General features: G+C 44.3%; 1 protein-coding gene across 4 annotated transcripts in view; it reads left to right on the plus strand.

The window, feature by feature from the left end:
• The window catches only part of ATP6V0A4 (ATPase H+ transporting V0 subunit a4), a 102,315-nt gene that overhangs the window by 37,705 nt on the left and 44,504 nt on the right, over nucleotides 1–20,106 (plus strand). For all 4 annotated transcript variants that reach the window (XM_040471836.1, XM_040471835.1, XM_040471837.1 and 1 more), the window contains 7 exons: nucleotides 4,062–4,144; nucleotides 5,283–5,376; nucleotides 8,175–8,387; nucleotides 11,885–12,035; nucleotides 12,880–13,019; nucleotides 14,601–14,758; nucleotides 17,755–17,848. In XM_040471836.1, the coding sequence (XP_040327770.1) occupies nucleotides 4,062–4,144; nucleotides 5,283–5,376; nucleotides 8,175–8,387; nucleotides 11,885–12,035; nucleotides 12,880–13,019; nucleotides 14,601–14,758; nucleotides 17,755–17,848 (933 nt within the window). The remainder of the gene's footprint in view (nucleotides 1–4,061; nucleotides 4,145–5,282; nucleotides 5,377–8,174; nucleotides 8,388–11,884; nucleotides 12,036–12,879; nucleotides 13,020–14,600; nucleotides 14,759–17,754; nucleotides 17,849–20,106) is intronic.

Here is a 20,106-nt window from a genome sequence, read left to right on the forward strand (position 1 = left end):
GCATATAGTGCAACAATGATTTCAGGAGTAGATTCCTTAGTGCCCCTTAACCCATTTAGTGCATCCTCCCTCCCACAACCCCTCCAGCAACCCTCGGTTTGTTCTCTAAATTTAAGAGTCTCTTGTGTTTTGTTCCCCTCCCTGTTTTTATATTATTTTTGCTTCTCTTCCCTTATGTTCATCTGTTTTGTCCCATGAAGCCCTCATATGAGTGAAGTCATATGATATTTGTCTTTCTCTGACTGACTACTTTCACTTAGCATAATACCCTCCAGTTCCATCCTTGTGGTTGCAAATGGCAAGATTTCATTCTTTTTGATTGCCGAGTAATACTCCATTGTATATATATACCACATCTTCTTTATCCATCCATCTGTTGATGGACATTTGGGCTCTTTCCATACTTTGGCTATTGTTGATAGTGCTTCTATAAACATGGGGGTGCATGTGTCCCTTCAAAACAGCACACCTGTATCCCTTGGATAAATACCTAGCAGTGCAATTACTGGGTCATAGGGTAGTTCTATTTTAAATTTTTTGAGGAACCTCCATTCTGTTTTCCAGAGTGGCTGCACCAGCTTGCATTCCCACCAACAATGCAAAAGAGATCCTCTTTCTCCGCGTCCTCGCCAACATCTGTCCTTGCCTGAGTTGTTAATGTTAGCCATTCTGACAGGTGTGAGGTGATATCTCATTGTGGCTTTGATTTGTATCTCCCTGATGATGAGTGATGTTGAGCATTTTTTCATGTGTTGGTTGGCCATCTGGATGTCATCTTTGGAGAAGTGTCTATTCATGTCTTTTGTCCATTTCTTCACTGGATTATTTGGTTTTTAGGTGTTGAGTTTGATAAATTCTTTATAGATTTTGGATACTAACCCTTCATCTGATATGTTGTTTGCAAACATCTTCTCCTAGTCTGTTGGTTGCCTTTTAGTTTTGCTGATTGTTTCCTTCACTGTGCAGAAGCTTTTTATTCTGATGAGGCCCCAATAGTTCATTTCTGCTTTTGTTTTCCTTGCCTCTGGAGGCCTGTTGAGTAAGAAGTTGCTGCAGCCAAGGTCAAAGAGGTTGTTGCCTGCTTCCTCCTCTAGGATTTTGATGGCTTCCTGTCTTACATTGAGGTCTTTCATCCATTTTGAGTTTATTTTTGTGTCTGGCGTAAGAAAGTGGCCCAGGTTCATTCTTCTGCATGTTGCTGTCCAGTTTTCCCAGCACTAGTTGCTGAAGAGATTGTCTTTATCCCATTGGATATTCTTTCCTGCTTTGTCAAAGGTTGGTTGGCCATACGTTTGTGGGTCCATTTCTGGGTTCTCTATTCTTTTCCATTGGTCTGAGTGTCTGTTTTTGTGCCAGTACCTGCCCCCTTTTCTAAAAAAAAAAAAAAAAACCTACAAAAGTTCAGTTCAAGGTCTGATTGTTGGTAACACCTCCAAGACACAGCTCTACCAGTTCCTGGAAGTTTAGCTAAGAACTGAGTTCAGTCAGTGCAATCCAAGCTTCAGTGTGCACAGGCACATGAGTGACCCTGGTACCTAGTTAAATGCAGATTCTGACACAGTGGGGTGGGGGTGGGGCCTCAGATTCTGCCCTGTTGTTTTTTTTTTAGAGGGTTTATTTTATTTTATTTTTAAAGTTTATTTATTAATTTTGAGGGCGAGGTGCAAGCAGAGGAGGGGCAGAGAGAGAGAAGGAGGGAGAGAATCCGAAGCAGGCTCCGCACTGTCACTGAGGAGCCATGAATTGTGAGATCGTGACCTGAGCCAAGATCAAGAGTCAGATGCTTAACTGACTGAGCCGCCCAGGTGCCCCCAGATTCTGCATTTTTAACAAGCATACTGATATTGGTAGTCAGTGGACAGGATGCTTCAAACAAGGATGTTGAGAGGGCTCTTTGCTGAGTGCCACGCACTTCCTGCTATTAATTCCGTAGGGTTTACTTCCTCTGCAATTTCCAGTTAGTATTTAAATTCCCTTACTTAAAAAAAAATTGTTTTAATGTTTATTTTTGAGAGAGAGAGAGAGAGAGACAGAGCATGGTTAAGGGAGGGACAGAGAGAGCAGACACGGAACTTGAACCAGGCTCCAGGCTCTGAGCTGTTAGTGTAGAGCCAGACATGGAGCTCGAACCCATAGACTGTGAGAGCATGACCTGAGTTGAAGTCTGGTACTTAACCAACTGAGCCACCCAGGCGCCCCTAAGTCACCTTACTTTTTAATTCCAAGTTGGGCTTATTTCTGAGTTCATCATCTTTTCCAGGATAGAGGGGAAAAAAAATTAACTTAGGTTTTATTTCATGGAAAACAATTTCATAGTTAAATGAAATTTAAAATAGGAAGAAAGCTTACTTTTCTCTAGTGCTGTTTTTCTCTTGTTCATAAGCCATAGGCAGGTCGTAGTAATAAACATGGAAACATTTTTTTGGCCTTCTCTTGATCTGAGCTAATACAAAATTCCTCTATATCACTATGTGTCCCTTATAGATATTATTTCAAAAATTGACTTTAAATCATCACTTTGACAACTGACTATCAAAACATGACTATTACATGTTTTGGCATGTAGTAGTCATGGTGGTAGAGACAGTATTTATAAAGTCAGCATCTGGAAAAGGATGACCTTAGCCTGTTAACATTGAAGGTCACTGAGCAGATCAGATGAGATCAGAGCAGATTCCTGGTTCTGGTGGATTGAGGGACAAGTGGAATTGAAGGATTCAGAAAAGGACCAGTGTTTCTTGGACAAAGGAACCTTTGGAAATAATGTAAACCAAGCAGCTCCCCAAGTCTTAAATACCCCTCACCTGCTGCCAAAGAGACGATTCAATTTATCTTCTTTTTAATTGATGCCTAGGATTTCCAGTGAGTTGATGTGACATTAACTATCTATTTATGGACTTTATTTCCTGTGTTTCTCCAGAATATAGACACTATGATGAACATCTTCGTGCATGTGGATTATTTTCTTTTGAATTATTTCCATGATATAAATTCAAGGAAATAGGATTGCTGGTTTAAAGGGTATGGGCATTTTCATGACACTTGATGGGTCCTGACAAATGACTTTTCAGTGGGGCCATACCTGATTCCAGTGCTCTGAATGGTGTGTGGTTATAACTTTTCCAACAATGGATTTCATAACTTTACTTTTACCCCCATCCACCCCGAACTAAATAAGAGCAAAATAGCTCATTTCTTTGCTTGAACATTTTCATATATATTTGTGAAATATATATTTTCTCTTGTGAACTGTCAAACTTGAACTTTTGATTTGCATTTTAATCAGTGTTCTTATGGGCATACAGTGAGTCAAAAATTAGGCATGGCTTTATCTTTGTTAAACATCGAACACCCACTCACCCCTGAAATATAGAAGTTGTGTATGAGTTGGGGCACCTAGGTGGCTCAGTTGGTTAAGCATTCGACTTTGGCCTAGGTCATGATCTCGCCGTTCCCGAGTTTGAGCCCCGTGGTGGGTTCTGTGCTGACAGCTTGGAGCCTGGAGCCTGTTTCAGATTCTGTGTCTCCCTTCCCCCACTCATGCCCTGTCTCTGTCTCTCTCTCAAAAATAAATAAACATTAAAAGTTGTGTGTGAGTTAACTTTAGCGAGCTAGGTCAGCTATTTTCATTTTAAGCTTTATAATATCCTGGTTCCTGTCTTCTGCATGGTTTCTTGTTTATCAACCCGTCTCTTAAGTGTAGGGTTAGAGCTGAAAACAGGCCCAGCTGTAGTCCAGCTAGTGTAGCCAGTTGTTGGTTGTTGTTTTAAGGCTGCCTTGACCTGTTTCAGGGGCCTTGCCTTCAATCATAAGGAATAATGAATTAGATTAACTGGGAGAGGGTGAAGTTTTCTTTTTTCTTTCTTTCTTTCTTTCTTTCTTTCTTTCTTTCTTTCTTTCTTTCTTTCTTTCTTTCCTTTGGATGCTTAACCAACTGAACCGCCCAGGTGCCCCAAATTTATAATTTTTTTAAAATATGAAAACAAGATTTTACATTTCTGTTACATTATAACCACAAAGAAAACATTATATATATATAAATATAATTTTTGATTTTCCAGAAAGAAGAAATTAAGAAGAATATTTTCATCATATTTTATCAAGGAGAGCAACTCAGACAGAAAATCAAGAAGATCTGTGATGGGTAAGAGACTGTTCATGGCTCTTTCATCAGGGATTGGGTCATGATTAGGTGAAGAGGGATGGGAGACAGAGTACTCTTGACTGGGCCTTCTTTGAGATCCCTTAGGATTTTAGAACAACTTTCTGACGTTTGACCAGATAATGTTAAACATGAGACTGATTTTTATGGGGCACCTGGGTAGCTCAGTCAGTTAAGCATCTGACTTCAGCTCAGGTCATGATCTTGTGGTGAGTTCGAGCCCTGAGTTGGTCTCTGTGCTGACAGCTCAGAGCCTGAAGCCTGCTTTGGATTCTGGTCTCCCTTTCTATCTGCTGCTCCTCCACTCACATTCTCTCTCTCTCTCTCTCTCTCTCTCTCTCTCAAAAAAAAAAAAATTAAACAAATTAAAAAAAAATTTTAATGTTTATTTATTTTTGAGACAGAGACAGAGCATGAAGGGGGAGGGTCAGAGAGACAGGGAGACACAGAATCTGAAGCAGGCTCCAGGCTGAGCTGTCAGCACAGAGCCCGACGTGGGGCTCGATCTCACAGACTGTGAGATCATGACCTGAGCCGGAAGTTGGAAGCTCAACTGACTGAGCCCCCCGGGCGCCCCTAAATTTTTTAAAATGCAAATAATTTTTAAGAGCTGTGGGACTAGGAGCAGAGAGGACTTGAATCAGCAAAACTCAAGGTAACTAAAAGTAGACATTGTAATCAAATAAGTGTATTCCCTCTCACACCCTTTATCAGCCACTAATGAGTAGGCAAACTGCATGCTGAATTGTTTCTGATTTTACAGAATCGTTTTATTCCAGCAGAAATTATTCAGTAGGGAAGGACGTTATTGCATTAATATATTCTGGGGACAAGAAGAGACAAGTCACGCTGTAGTCTTATTTACATAACAGCCCACAGTTTCTTTGGTTTGAACGAAGCTCATTCATATAATAGAACCATAGCTTTAATTCAAATAGTGCGAGCGATGCTTTGGGAACCCTTAGAACTGGGATTCGCTTTCCGAGTGCCAAAGAGACAGTTATTCTAGAAAAGGATGGTCATCCAACCGAAGCCAGTGATGGCTAGCAGAAGAGGACATGCGGAATGCTTTTCCGCAGTAACTCCCCGCCTTGTGACCTTTGGAATGTATGAAACACAGGTTTCGAGCCATCATATATCCCTGCCCGGAGCCCGCAGCGGAGCGCAGAGAGATGCTGGCCGGCATCAATGTGAAGCTGGAAGATTTAATCACCGTGAGTGAGGCGTTGAGGCGCGTGACCTACCTCCCCCACTTCCAGAGAAGTCCTGTGTCCCAGGGCCCTCGCTTCCAGCCTGGCTGGAAAGGTAGCTGTGCTCTCCCAGCTACCACTGCAGGAGATTTCGTAATCAGAAAGCAGTGTTCACGGGGGTGCAGGGGGTGATTGGGGATGTCAGTCCTGCTCTTCCTGGGCCGAGAACTGACCGCAGCCCCGGTCGGCTTTTGGGTGGCCAGCCCAGTCGGATATTATCACCGAGGCCACATCTATGGTACAGCTAACTAGCCAATTCAGTTGACTAACCAGTCTGACGGATTCTTTTTCCATGGACTCACACACTTCTTTGAGCTGACCAATTACTTCTGTAAAAACAGTGAGTGAGTCCTGTTTCACCGAGGGCACATACCTCAAATTCAGATCCTTTTGTAAAGTTAGTCGTCCCCCAGGGTGACACTCAGCACTTCTGTGATTAGAACACTTGCTTCAGTAAACTTTCAAAGTAGTCTCTGAATGAATGCTGCTGGGCCTACGTCAGGTTGTTTATTGTAGATGAATGCGTTCCACCGGAACTTTCTGTGGACATGTCGTCTGACTTGCAGTGCCGTGGCCATGAGCTCCACGTAACCACTGAGCACTTGACATGTGGCTAGGGCAGCTGAGGAACTGAATGTTTTTTTCACTTTTTTTTAAATTTGTTTTTTAAATTTTTTAACATTTATTCATTTTTTTTCTTTTTTTTTTAATTTTCTTTTTTCTTTTTTAAAATTTACATCCATGGGGCGCCTGGGTGGCGCAGTCGGTTAGGCGTCCGACTTCAACCAGGTCACGATCTCGCAGTCCGTGAGTTCGAGCCCCGCGTCGGGCTCTGGGCTGATGGCTCGGAGCCTGGAGCCTGTTTCCGATTCTGTGTCACCCTCTCTCTCTGCCCCTCGCCCGTTCATGCTCTGTCTCTCTCTGTCCCAAAAATAAATAAAAAACGTTGAAAAAAAATAAAAAAAAAATAAAATAAAATTTACATCCAAATTAGTTAGCATACAGTGCAACAATGATTTCAGGAGTAGATTCCTTAATGCCCCTTACGCATTTAGCCCATCCCCCCTCCTCCCACCCCTCCAGCAACCCTCAGTTTATTCTCCATATTTATGAATCTCTTCTGTTTTGTCCTCCTCCCTGTTTTTATATTATTTTTGTTTCCCTTCCCTTATGTTCATCTCTTTTGTCTCTTAAAGTCCTCATGTGAGTGAAGGCATAGGATTTTTGTCTTTCTCTGACTGACCAGGAACTGAATTTTTATTTTCAATTCATTTTAATTAAGTTTAAAATTTTAATGGCCACATGTGTCTGCCGTGTTGGTTGTTAGCACAGTTCTGGATCCTCCGTGAGTATCTTCAGGAATTAGGTGTGCGAGTGTGTGTGTGTTTCAAAACTCTTAGGATAACAAACGTCTTTGCCTTCCCAGAAAAATCTTTGCTTAATTTCTTTAATCCCTTCTCCTCCTTCTTTCTCACTTGTCAAAGAGACTGTACTTCCCTAAAGCAATTACCCTTGAACTCCTTTCCCCGAACGCTCCCTACTAGATTTTAGGAAAACCTCATGGGGAAAAGAAGTTATGCCAAACTTATGCTCCTGGGGAGCCACCTGAGAATGTTGCTGAGAAGGGTACTCTCTTGTAGCCCTGAACAAAAATGAATCCCATTAAATAAGTAAACTCTGTGGGCAAAATTGTCCATTCCCTCCTTCATTAATTCACTTGTCGTTTATTGAAGACATTAGATATGAAAAGCATTTTGATAGATGTATTAATTTCCTCGGGCTGCTATAACAAATTACCACAAACTGGGTGCCTTAAAACAACAGAAATTTATTCTCTCATGGTTTTGGAGGCTGGAAATCTGAGATCTAGGTGTCAGCAGGGCCGTGCTTCCTCTGAAGGCTCTAGGAAGGGGTCCTTTTCTGTGTTGCCCCACCTCCAAACTCCTGGGTTGAAAACCTAATGCCCAAGGCGATGGTATTAGGAGGTGGGGCTTTTGGGAAGTGATTGGGTCATGAGGAGGGGGCCCCCGTGAATGGGATTAGTGCCCTTATGAAGGAGGCCCCAGAGAGCTCGCTTGCCCCTTCTACCATGTGAGGATAGCCCAGAAGAGGATCCTCACCTGACTGTGATGGTGAGTGCGTTGATCTCAGACCATCAACTTCCAGGACTGCAAACGCTAAGTTTTTGTTGTTTGTAAGCCACCCTGTATGGTATTGTATTATAGCAGCCCGAAGAGACGTAGACATCTCCCCAGCCCCTGGTCGTTGTTTGCAATCTTTGGTGTTCCTTGGTTTGTAGATACCTCACTCCAGTCTCTGCCTGAATCGCACAGGGCATTCTTCCCTGTGTGCCTAGATGTCCAAATCCCTTATAAGGACACCAGTCATATTAGTTAGGGCCCACCCCACTCCAGTATGACCTTAACTTAATTCCATTTGCAAAGACCTTGTTTCCAAATAAGGTCACATTCATAGGGACAAGTGGTTAGGACTCAGCCTATCTTTTTTGGAGACACAATTCAACGTATGACAATAGTACTGTAAGGAATTTAGAAGAAAAGGTAGATACGATCTTTGCCCAAGGGTATTAACCTCTGCAAGGGAAGATACTCTGCTCATGAGGGTTGAGGGCGGGGAAGGGCCACAGGACAGGGGAGGGAGCCCAGAGCGGAAGAAGCCTTTATGACTGACGAGCTTCCATTTTGCCCCATTGCGGGGCTCCCTGTGTGTTCCTTGTTTCTCTGTGTGTCTGTCTCGCCCAGGTCATCACACAAACAGAGTCTCACCGTCAGCGCCTCCTCCAAGAAGCAGCTGCCAACTGGCACTCCTGGGTCATTAAAGTGCAGAAGATGAAAGCTATTTACCACATCCTGAACATGTGCAACATTGACGTCACCCAGCAGTGCGTCATTGCTGAAATCTGGTTCCCGGTGGCAGACACTGGGCGCATCAAGAGGGCATTAGAGCAAGGCATGGTGAGTGGCAGATGGAGCAGGAGAGGGGGAGGAGGAGTCACGTCCAGCCTCCGCAGCCCCTCTGTCAGGCGCTAAGGTTGTCATCCTCCTAAGTCACATGAAGTTCATAAGTGACTTGCTGGTGACAAGTGGCAAGTCTCCTTCATCTTTGTGTCTTCAGTTCTTCTTTTTTTTTTTTAATTTTTAATGTTTATGTATTTCTGAGAGAGAGAGAGAGTGAGCACGTGCACACAGGTGGGGGAGGGGCAGGCAGAGAGAGAGAGGGAGGGGGCCGAGGATCTGAAGCAGGCTCTGTGCTGTCCGCAGAGAGCCCGATGCGGAGCTCGAACTCACGAACTGCGAGATCATGACCTGAGCCGAAGTTGGACGTGTAACTGACTGAGCCACCCAGGCGCCCCTGTATCTTCAGTTCTTAATCTAGTGCTTGGCATGTATCAGAAAATTCCTTTTCTTCTCGATGTTTGACAGATATCCACCATCTCTCTGATTTACTGCAAGCGCATGTTGAGCACTGATGTGCTAGTCACTCTGCTAGATGAGACTGTAGGTCCCACATGCGGTGTGACCGTAGGTATGTCCGTTCCCTCATGAAGGTCACCGTCTGGCCAGAAAGACAAACAGCCAGACCCCTGTGCTCACTCTGTGCCCACAGCTATGCTCTGCACTCTGTACCTTGGTTCATCTTACAGCCTTCGTCGTTCACCCTCCAGATGGTCACTGTGCACCAGGAACAGATCCAGGGCTATGCAGGCAGAACGAAGCCCTGGTCTGACAGACTTTCTAGAAAGGAAGACAGATAGTAGGCATGTCCATAACTAATGTGATTTCAGGTGGTGATGGTGGTGAGCAGGAGGGCGGCAGATGGTGGAGGATGGGGTGGGGGGAGAGGGGCTTTGTTCTGATCACCTGTTCACCCCGTTGGTGAAGAAAGGAAACTCTGCCCTAAATGGTACAAGATGGCCAAACACACAACACTGGCCATCGGACACATGAAACTGGCAGCAGTTGATTAGTCACATATGCTTATAGCCCAGGGCAAGAGGACACCACTCCCCACACAGGGCCGCATGGAGGTTGTACTTGGGGCTTGTACTTGGGGGCACAATGAGCCAGCTGGGCTATGGGAGGCAGCCTCCCACAAGAGGAGGGGGTCTGGTTTCCATGGGAGGACGTGAGTAGCTTGTTAGAATACCTTTCTGGGGTGGCAGGGGGGTGAAGCCCATTGGGTCGAAGACTGGGCAGTGTGCAAATGGTCTGGCCTATGGGAGAGCTAGTTGGGTGGGGAGCCCTTCCCCCTCCATGGGAGGCAAATCTGATGAAAACAGAGGAACTCGTGGCTTGGACTTTGGGGCCCTGTGAGACTCAAAGACATCAAGGTGACACCTGGAATTTTAGGTCTTACAATACTGTGATAGGGCTGTTGCCCTCAGAAGGCCCCTCTGAGCAGATGGCTTGGAGCAGGAGCAGGTGACAGGATAGGAGGGAGAAATTTCAAGCTGAAGGATCTGGAAGTAAAGGCCTTGACATGGAATTGGCCTAGGAGGCAGGAGCTATCTTTATCCCCTTTGTACATATGAGGAAACTGAGTCACACAAAGTACAAGTGACCTGACTGTGATCCTGAAGCCAGAAGGCTGGATTTAAATGTCCCCATATGGTAGTCCAACAATGCACCTAGAAAGAGCATTCCTTTCACCCAGCTTGGGAAGGGCAGGGGTGCTCCCTGGAGGAAGTGATGCCTGAGCTGAACCATGGAAGGGTCATCAGTGAGCAGGTGGATGGAGGTGGGGAGGAGCATGGAGTGCAGGCCCACCTGGCTGGAGTGAAAGTGTGGCAAGTTTCAAGAATGGGAAGAAGGTCAGGGAGAGGCTGCAGGGCAGGTCCTGAAGGACTTAACAGTGGTATAAGGGATCTGATTTTATGCCCATGCTAGAGCGGCACAATCCAGTTTGCATTTTAGAAACATTTCCGTGCGATATGGACAAGACAGCAGGGCCACCGGGGAGGTGTCCTGATGCACGTATGTGAACGAGACAGGGTCATCCTGTAATCACAGAGGGGCCAAACTCCTACAAGTCTGCTTCGGACTGTTTCTTCAGTGTCTTCAGCCCTCTGAAATAACAAGTCTTTCCCAGATAGGAGTAGAAGGCTCTAAGTGGGTAGGAGGTGAGGAGAGAAGTGTAATAGGCTAACTTTCATTGTCAGCGTCACAAACAAGCAAAATATACTTACTCTATGCCAGGGGTTATGTCAGCTGCTGGGGCACGTGTTAAGAAAAATGAAGCACCATAATTCTTGCCCTTAGGGAGATCATAATCTCAAACATGAAAAGATATATCACAAGAGAGTAAAGAACTCCACCACTTGCGGTGGGACCTAGGGGAAGTTACTTAACCTCTCTGGACCTTTGTCCCCTCACCTGTCAAGTGGGGCTGGGTAGGAAGGTGATACGGACCTCATGGCATTTTAGGAGGATTGATGGGCAGTCATTTAGCCAGTGCTAAGTCCCACTGAGCGTGCAGGTGGTAAGTACCGTTAGACTTTGGACTGACCGAAAGGTTCCTGGGGAGTGAGCCTGGGGAACGGTTCATACCTGGGTAAGTGAAGAATAGAGATGGCTGGTGTAAAGTCACCTGTTTCTGTGCAGAAGTAGTGGGGGTGAAGGTGTGAAGGGAGCAATAGTCAATATTGGAAGGAAGTCTTGATGACCAAATGGAAGAATTTTGATTCCATTCTCTAGGTAATAGGGAGCCTTTGAAGATTTTTGAGTAGGGGAGTAACATGACGGAAGCAGTACTTGTTTGTTTTATTTTATGAAAGAAGGATTGCACCATCTGCAGCATAGGCTAAGTGGGGAGGCTCAGGGCTAGGCTAGTGGTTATGGGAGCGAGAAAAAGAAGGACTTTAAAGGGACAATCAGCAGGATTTGGTGATCGATTGATTGAACCAGGAGAAGAGACGCGTCTGATGATTCCCAAGGTTCAGGGATCTGGAGAACGGAGTCTGCTGAAGGAGCAGGGAGGCCAAGGGAGAACCTGGCTTTGGGGCAAGTTGATGAGTTTGATTTTAGGCTCCTGGCTATTGTGGGGTTGCTGAGACATGAGAGTTTGAAAGCCCAGACAGGAAATTAAAACAGAATCGAAGCTGGGGAGGGAGTAGGACCATTTGGAAGAAAAGGGCAGAATCAAGAAAGTGGGTTAACTCTTGAGGGTGTGAGTAGGGAGAAAGGAAGAGGAGAGGACCCAGAACTGGGCATAACAGGTGAATTGGCAGGAGCAGGAGAATGGAAATGGCCAGAACTCCACTTTCTTGATGACTCTCCTGTAAGATAAATTAGATATTAGGGAGGTATTTTACAGAGTGGTCATGGGTGTCGGAGAGGTCAAGAAATTGTCCCAAGTTCACCTATAAGGGGTGGCAGGAATTGGACATCCATGTGCTCACCCTCTTCCTTACGTTTTTGTCAATTTTTTTTTTTTTTTGTTTGTTCTTTTGTAGGAACTAAGTGGCTCCTCCATGGTCCCCATCCTGACTGCAGTGCAGTCTAAAACATCTCCTCCCACATTTAACAGGACCAATAAATTCACAGCTGGCTTCCAGAATATTGTAGATGCATATGGTGTGGGCAGTTACCGGGAAATAAACCCAGGTAAAGTGTCTGATGCATTGTATAATGGGGCAACTTGAAAATGAAAACTGGTTAAGATTTACCCCTTGGGTGGCCTAGGAGGTGAATTGCTTAAAACTGGATCATTTCTAAAATTTTGTTTGGCCTCCTAATGCTCTGCATTGGTTGCCTAAACGGTGACTAGTGAAAGATTTGTTCTTTGTCAAGATTTCACCTGTTCTCCCTTGAACCATCGCCTTATTAGGCAGTCAAATTCAGTTCTTGTTTCCTTAACGATTCAGTGGGGTCATCTCTCAACATTTTCACAGAGCTGGAGCTGTTTTGTGGGTGAGATGGGAACACAGCTGGCTTCCAGGACTTGGAGTCAGAAGACTGGATTCTAAGTGACATAAGCTGTGTGATATTGGTAGTCTGGTTTGTAAAATAAAAAGGGTAGACCAGGTGACCTTCAGCCACGTCGTCTATAGTGCTCTTTTTCTCCAAGCAGAGTCCTAATCTTGTGACCTGTAATGCAGCGACCCCATAGGCTGGGTATCCTGTGAGTAGAGGTGTGTGATACATGTGGAATATACGAAACACTCAGAGATGGGAAACTGGTTTTAAGACCCGATACATTTTGTGATCTTGGGCAAGTCACCAAACTGCTTCAAAACTCAGGTCATCTGTAAACAGGGACTTATAATGCTTACTTATTGATAAGCTAATGTGTGTGCCAGCTCAGCAAATGCTGGGGATGGGGAGGGAAGACAGAATCAGAAAGATACGAGGGAACCAGCTTGTGGGTCACGGATCATGTTAGACAGATCTTTGATGGAGCCACTGGCCGTGGGAAGGACTCAGGCTGTTGTGGGTCTCCCCTCTATAGCTCCCTATACCATCATCACATTCCCCTTCCTCTTCGCTGTGATGTTTGGAGACTGTGGTCATGGGATCATCATGCTCCTGGCAGCCCTTTGGATGGTCCTTAATGAGAGACGCTTGCTCTCCCAGAAGACCAACAACGAGGTGGGTGTCCGTCGAATACCTTGCCTCAGTTCTCCGAGGTTATAAGTAGAATCTGAAAAATGTGTATGTTGTTTTCACTAAAGAAACCAACCTGTTTTATGAAAAGCAAAGGATAGAAAGGATAAAGGGGCCAAAATTCAGCCTTGAAATTCCTGTCCAAAGGTCAGTGCTTTGGATGGTGTGGTGCAATTTCTTTCAGCATTTTTGTTTTTTGTACATTGCTTGACAAGGCATTGATCTCTCTTTATTTTTAAGTTTTTTCCCTCCTAACATGAATTTTTTTCTTTGATTATAAAAAACAATATATGTTTATTTTTAAAATTGGGAAAATACAACAATTTAACTACCTAGAGAAAATCACAACTAATGTTTTTATCTATCTTCCTGTATTTTTTCTGCGCTTATACACAAATTTTTCAACATTTTTAAAAATAGGGCTCACATATTGCATATTAATTTGTGGCCTTTTTTTTTTTTCACTTAAAATATCACAAATAGTTTTTCTCATGGCAGAGCCCTTCTCCCACAATCAGTCCATGCTCAGTGTTCTTATGAGCTCTGTGTTCCCTGGAATACATCTTGTAAGCTGGAAACATGCCTTTAGCTGTGTTCTGAATTTTAAGAATATCTGCAAACTTTTATTACAAGTTGTCTTAACTAGAGCTAGTTCAGTGATGTCACAGCAGCTTAATCATAAGCGAGGTTAGTGGGAAACTCCACCTCTGGCCAATATAGTTTTGTGTGACCAACACTGTAAGAGCCGTAGCTTCCTAGAATAAAGAATTGAAATCTCAGAGCTACACTTTGGCAGGTCTGTGAATGATTGACACCCATCATCCAGTATTATAGAAAGCACTTGACTCTTCTTAGTGGACGTGCTTAGACAAGACTTGATTTTATGACAGAATGAGTGGAGCTTTGACTTGCCATGAAATTTAGCTGCCATATGCATCCAGCTCGGAGCTTGTCTCCTAGAAGTACTTGAAAGAGTGGCTGCACACTTTCATGTCCCTCCATAACGTGTGAGGCCTCAGCCTCCGCTTCAGTTATGTTTTTTTTCTTTTTTTTTTTTTAATGTTTATTTATTTTTGAGAGAGAGAGAGAGCTCAAGAGGGGAAGGGCCAGAGAGAGAGGGAGACACAGAATCTGAAGCAGGTTCCAGGCTCTGAGCTGTGAGCACAGAGCCCGATGCGGGGCTCGAACTCATGAACCGTGAGATCATGACCTGAGCCGAAGTCAGACGCTTAACTGACTGAGCCACTCAGGCGCCCCTTCAGTTATGTTTTCTAACCAGTGATGACTTAAAGATTCTGAGGCTTATATGGTTTTTCTTCCACAGTAACAACCACCGGTCTAGGACTTTTCTGACTGATGCATTTAGGCTCGGGGAAATTACGGTGTGTGTGCTCTATTTGGATCGCTTTGATGTTGCCCCGTGCTGTGGCCCCTCTGTGTGGGGCCTGTGTGCCTTGCCGTGGATGTTCCACTGGTGCTGGAGACATCCCATAACACATTCTCCCCCACCCCAGGCTCTGGTGCCAAGCCCCCTGACGGCCATCTTCTCTGTCTCCCTGAGACCAGATCTGGAACACCTTCTTCCACGGACGCTATCTGATTCTCCTTATGGGCATCTTCTCCATCTACACGGGCTTGATTTACAATGACTGCTTCTCCAAGTCTTTCAACATCTTTGGCTCTTCTTGGAGTGTCCGACCGATGTTCAGAAATGGCACATGGAAGTAAGTTTACAGACAGAGGTGGGTCACTCGCTTGGCTGTCCAGGTGGCTTCAGGGGCACTTTTCATGGTCAAGAAGTCTATGCCTGGCTCTGCTCAGAGGCGTGCCCACAAATTCAACGAATGATTCCATTTTATTTACCGAGTGAGCAACCTCCAACCAGTCCCTCAGTAACTGTGCTGGTCATTCTATTGTGTGGAGATAGTTTGTAACATTTCACTTAAGTATATATCATGGTGTCTGTAGCATGTGCCAACACTACTGTGAAAACAAATAGTGAGGCAGGTACAAACTGGGCATCTTGGTGTCAGTCACAGAAGCTAAGTTCCCCGGAGAAGGTTGCATTTGAAGCAGACCTAGTTCCAGCAGGGGACTGGACGCAGTGAGCACTTAGGACAGAAGCCTGATGTGGTGTTGAATTATATAAATCGCTGGTTTCCAGTGCTCGAGGCCCCAGACTCACCTGAAGGACATTTTCTTTGATGGTTCAGAGTGACTCCATTCAATGTCAAAAGCAAAGGAGGGGGTGGCTAGTTTTCATAAGCAGCTCCCTGTGTTTGTCTTTTGGGTGATGGAGTGAGGAGGGCAGGTAGGATAGAGTAGCTGGCGAAGAGTGGCTGCGTGGGTGGCTGTGTCATGGGGGTGTCAATGCATCCCCCCTAGTTTCTTTGCTGGTCCAGCTTCCTTGCAGTAGAGGACAGGACTATTAAACAATAAGGAAGGGAAGGAAGGAAGGAAATGAAGGATAGGACATTTTCCAGAATACAGATGGCTATATTGACAAGTGCTTTTGTTTTTGTACTTGCTTTACGATTAAGTACCCTGAAGAGATGCCCAGGAGAACAAAGCTTTCATAAATTTAAAGACAAATTACTTAGTTCTGCTCTTTAGATGTAAACTCGTAAGCATAGCGATGGGCTTTGAAGCATGTTAAATCAGCACAATTTCACCAAACTACCTCCATGAAATCTCATTTACCCAGGAGCGTGATTGGGAAAGGTCCGAGTCACCTGGCTTTTTGTCATTCTGCAAATGTGGGCTCGAGTACTCTTTTATGCACCTGTGAATGGAATGACTCCTGCCCCAATTCAAGGCTCTCGGAGGCCAAGCCCAGTCTGAGGGACACTCAGCCACATGCCAGGCATCACTTGTATGAAGTGGGACCTTATTAACAGGGAGACAAAAGAAAAGTGCAGTCATCCATCAGAGTGGCAAAGGACACAGCAAGCTGGTTTTGGTCACCAGTCACAAGCTAGGTCTTGGGCTTGCTTTCCCTGGGAATTGACTAGGGATACTGTCACAACGTTCTTCAGCCAAGGACCACCAGAAGCATGCCTGGCATCACCCAGCACTGAATTTACTAACTCAGGGAGCTGGTGTACCAGTGGGGGAGCATGGGCATCTCAGCAAGAGGATGTAGGGAAAGGGCCTACAGGGTCTGGCTTCTAGGAGGATGAGGGCAATGTTTGGTCATTTTTGTGGTTCGGGCATTGCCCTTATTTTGATATGTCCATATTTTAATATCAGATATGATGTGGATCGGTCTTGTTTTTGTCTGGATCCACCAAGGTCAGAGGGTGGCTTTGTCTGATGTTGGTGTTCTGTGAACTTGTTTATGTCAACAGCAGAGATCATGCCTTAGCTGTGGGTGCCGGTTCCCTCTTATCAGGAGCGGCTTTGTCCACACACAAACAAACCTCTTCTAGTTCAGTGTAACCGTATGCACTGAGGCATGCATTAGGGTCTGAGTCTGAGACGGCCAGTGAGGCCATCTGTTCCCACTGTGTCCTGAGGGTCTGGTCATTGAGATCAGGCTTCCTGATCCCCCCTGTTGCTCCCTAACACCTTCGAGCACCTCAGTTGTAGGAGGGAGGGAGTATATTTCTAGGTAGCCAACCAAAGTTGCCAGCACTCTTTTCTTCATCATTTCAGTATTCCTTCTTGGCCCTTCTATAGATGTGTGCTCTGTTAAACAAACAAACAAACACCCCTAATATTCTCATCCCCTTGGGGCTTGCAGAGATAGTAAGAAATTCCTACCCACTGACGTTCATGCTTTTGGGCAAAACTGGGACACTGATTTAAAGACATTCAATGATTTAAACAAACCGACAGTTAAAAAGTTATGAGTAATTTGGGAAAATTTGAGCAATGATTGCATGTTTGATGATTTTAAGTGATTGCTCGTAATTTTTAAGGTATGATACTAGACTGTGTTAATTTTCCTTAAGTCTGTATCATTTAAAATACATACTAAAATATGTGTGGATAAAAGTAGCGGTCTGTTAATCGGAAATGATTCATTTGGTGGGAGGCAGCACTGGGTAGAGGGTCAGATGGAAAAGACTGGCCATGTATTGACAACTGGGAAATGGGTAGCTATATGGAAGTTTAATATATTATGCTCTCTACTATTGTGTAGTTTTGAAATTTTCTGTTCTAAAATTTCTTTGTTGCACATAAAATAAAAACTAAGAAGATTTAAAAAACTTATCTGAGCAAAAAGAATAAATAAAGACATTCAATGGACTGCAACTTTTGAGAGCTGAGTTTCATGAAGATTAGGGTCTGTGGGTGAAAGCCAAATTATACCTCCAGATGAGCCCATGTGTGCGCAGGGATGATTTCCCAAGCTTGTCCCCAGGCTGAGACTTCTTTCTTATATGCTCCTTCATCCCTGACCGACTTTTTTTCTGACGTAGTATAACTGCTTTTCTTTACAATACTCCACCAGGCTGAGAGCCTTTGGAGACTCAGACTGTGAGCGTCTTGGGGCCAGATGGTAATGTGCATAGTCTCAGCACCTAGGACAATACTTCGCACATAGTAGGTATTCAGTACCCATGCATGGAATGATTGAATGAGCCAAATGATGAGTTGCACCAACAGTGAGGCTTTGATTGGCTTACAAGTTCATGACCAACGGCACTATAGTGTTTTTTTTCTACCTCTGGTTAATCATTGGTTTTGTTTTTATTTTTCCTTTTCCCCTCTCTAGTGCACATGTAATGGAAACAAATCCATATTTACAGCTGGACCCAGCCATTCCAGGAGTGTACTCTGGAAATCCATACCCATTTGGGATTGATCCGGTAATAATGTCTTCTTGGGTTAGATATTTATTACGTACAATGTCTTGCTGAGGAGATCTCTATGTAGAGGGGAGGAAAGTGCCAGAACCTTTGAAATCAACAAACTTACACACTGAGCTAGAATTACATATACTGGAGGTTTTGTGGCACTGTGTCGGACTCAAGTAAATGTCCTACCTGTACCCTTTACCTAGCCCCTGGGTCATTTTCCATATAGTTGCTCAAACATCTGCTTCCTTCTCCAATAATTTATACCCCTGGTGGTTAATGATTGCTTCTTTAAAAGGCCCTTGGTTGCCTGGAAAGTATGCATGTTAGAGAAGTTATTAGCATACGGATCAAGTTCCTTACCTTGGCATTTTCTTGTAGTGAGTAACATCTCCCTTATCCTAGCAAAGTATGGATTTGCTCTTAGCTTTGCTTAATTTTACCGCCTAGAATTGACACAAGTTTTTTTTTTTTTAAATGGTACGAGTTAACTTTTGTGTTCGTTATATCTATCTCAACTGGATTTGAGCCAAGCGAAACAAAGGTGCTTCCTTGCACAGCCTTTCAGATCTAAAGGGATTTCCAGAAGGCTTACATGCCTATTGGCTTATACGTGATGGCCCAACACATAACTGCCACTAGGTGGCAGCCTTGTGCTCCAAATGAGCTTGACCGAGCTAGACGGAAACTTGGCAAATGTTGTCAATAAATGTTTCTTCTAAGCTCTTTTTGTGGGAGAGATCCTGAGACCTTAGTTTTAGTTGCTGCCATTTGAGAGTAAGCAGTACGGGCCCTAAAACTGTACTCTCGGATCTTATGCGTTGTCTCCTCTTCGGTTAGCCTGAGTCCTCCCATTGCTTGCCTGTCTCCCCTCCCTTACAAAGGCAGAAGACATCACCCGGGATTTGTTTATACTTGGCCACTCAGGGACACTCGTATTCTAAATTTTATCACACGAGGTAAAGTCCTTGAAAGTTGAGCTGTAAGCCGCAAAGTGCTGAAAACAAACGCAAGTTGATATTTTTGTTGCTTGAAAGGCTTTTTCTGTGGTCCGAGGAATTTCACGATTAGCACGCGGGCTGCGGAGGAGGACAGACAGAGGGTCTGGTTGACCTTCCTTTGCTTTGAATGTCTTTGCTGCCACTGTCCTCTTTTCACCTTCCCAGCCCACCCCTGAATCATCAGCATATCCTGTCTGCCCGGTTCTGCTCCTCAAAGGCCATCGTAGCCCAGAACCCACGGAGCCAGAGTATCTACTGTGGCAATTTTATCATCTTCCCGATAGAGAAGAAAGGAAAAATGTGAGGGGTAGAGGAGAAGTGCGATGTTGAGAAGAATTAACTTTTTCCCTAGTAACATTTACGTTTTTGAACATTCCTGGTCTTTTTGTGAGAACTAAGAGATATATGAGATTAAAAATCCACAAAATAGTATAAACTAGAAACGAAAGAGTCTCCTTCCCTATCTCTGATGTTCTGGCAATTCTGTTCCCCAGAGATACCCCCTTGAACAGAACGTTACTGTGCCTGTATTAGACCCTATATATATCAATGAACGGTTGGATTTTTACATAACGTAAATTTCTACAGCAGCATTTATTGACCATGTGCAGCCTTTTTTTGTGAATCACATCATAAGATATTTGGTTATCAGAGCTGACAGGTCTTTCTAAAAGTGTTCGTAGAGGGGCTCCTACGTGGCTCAGTTGGTTGAGCGTCAGACCCTTGATTTTGATTCAGGTCATGATCTGAGCCCTGTGTGGGGCCCTGTGCTGACAGCACAGAGCCTGCTTGGTTTTCTCTCTCTCCCTTTCCCCCTGTCTCTCTCTCTCACCAAAAAAAAAAGAAAAAGAAAAAGCGTATGTATTTTTAAATAAATGAACGTAACACAATGGTTAAAAGCCTATGCTTTTGGCTCAGATAGCTGTGTATAAATCTTGCCTTTTCTATTTCCTCACTATGTGGTTTTGGGCAAGTTAATACCTCTGTGTCTCTGTTTCCTCATCTGCAAAATGGATATAACAGCAGCCCTAACTCACTGGGTTGCTCAGAAGATTAAATGATTTTTATGTGTCAAACACCTGGAACAGAGTCTGGAAAATAAGTAGGTCAAATAACCTATTTGCTATAGTATTATTTCTTCCTAGGTGTGTAGAGAACTTAACCGCCCTGAGATTGAGATAAATTTCCCTTCTCTGTAAAATGCGAATATTTACATCCGTCTCGTAGGGTTGTTAGACTTAAATGAGATAGTACATTTAAAGAGCTTAG

This window comes from Herpailurus yagouaroundi, unplaced genomic scaffold, assembly GCF_014898765.1.
Source record: "Herpailurus yagouaroundi ecotype Mexico unplaced genomic scaffold, PumYag 100, whole genome shotgun sequence".
NCBI classification, from domain to species: Eukaryota; Metazoa; Chordata; class Mammalia; order Carnivora; family Felidae; genus Herpailurus; species Herpailurus yagouaroundi.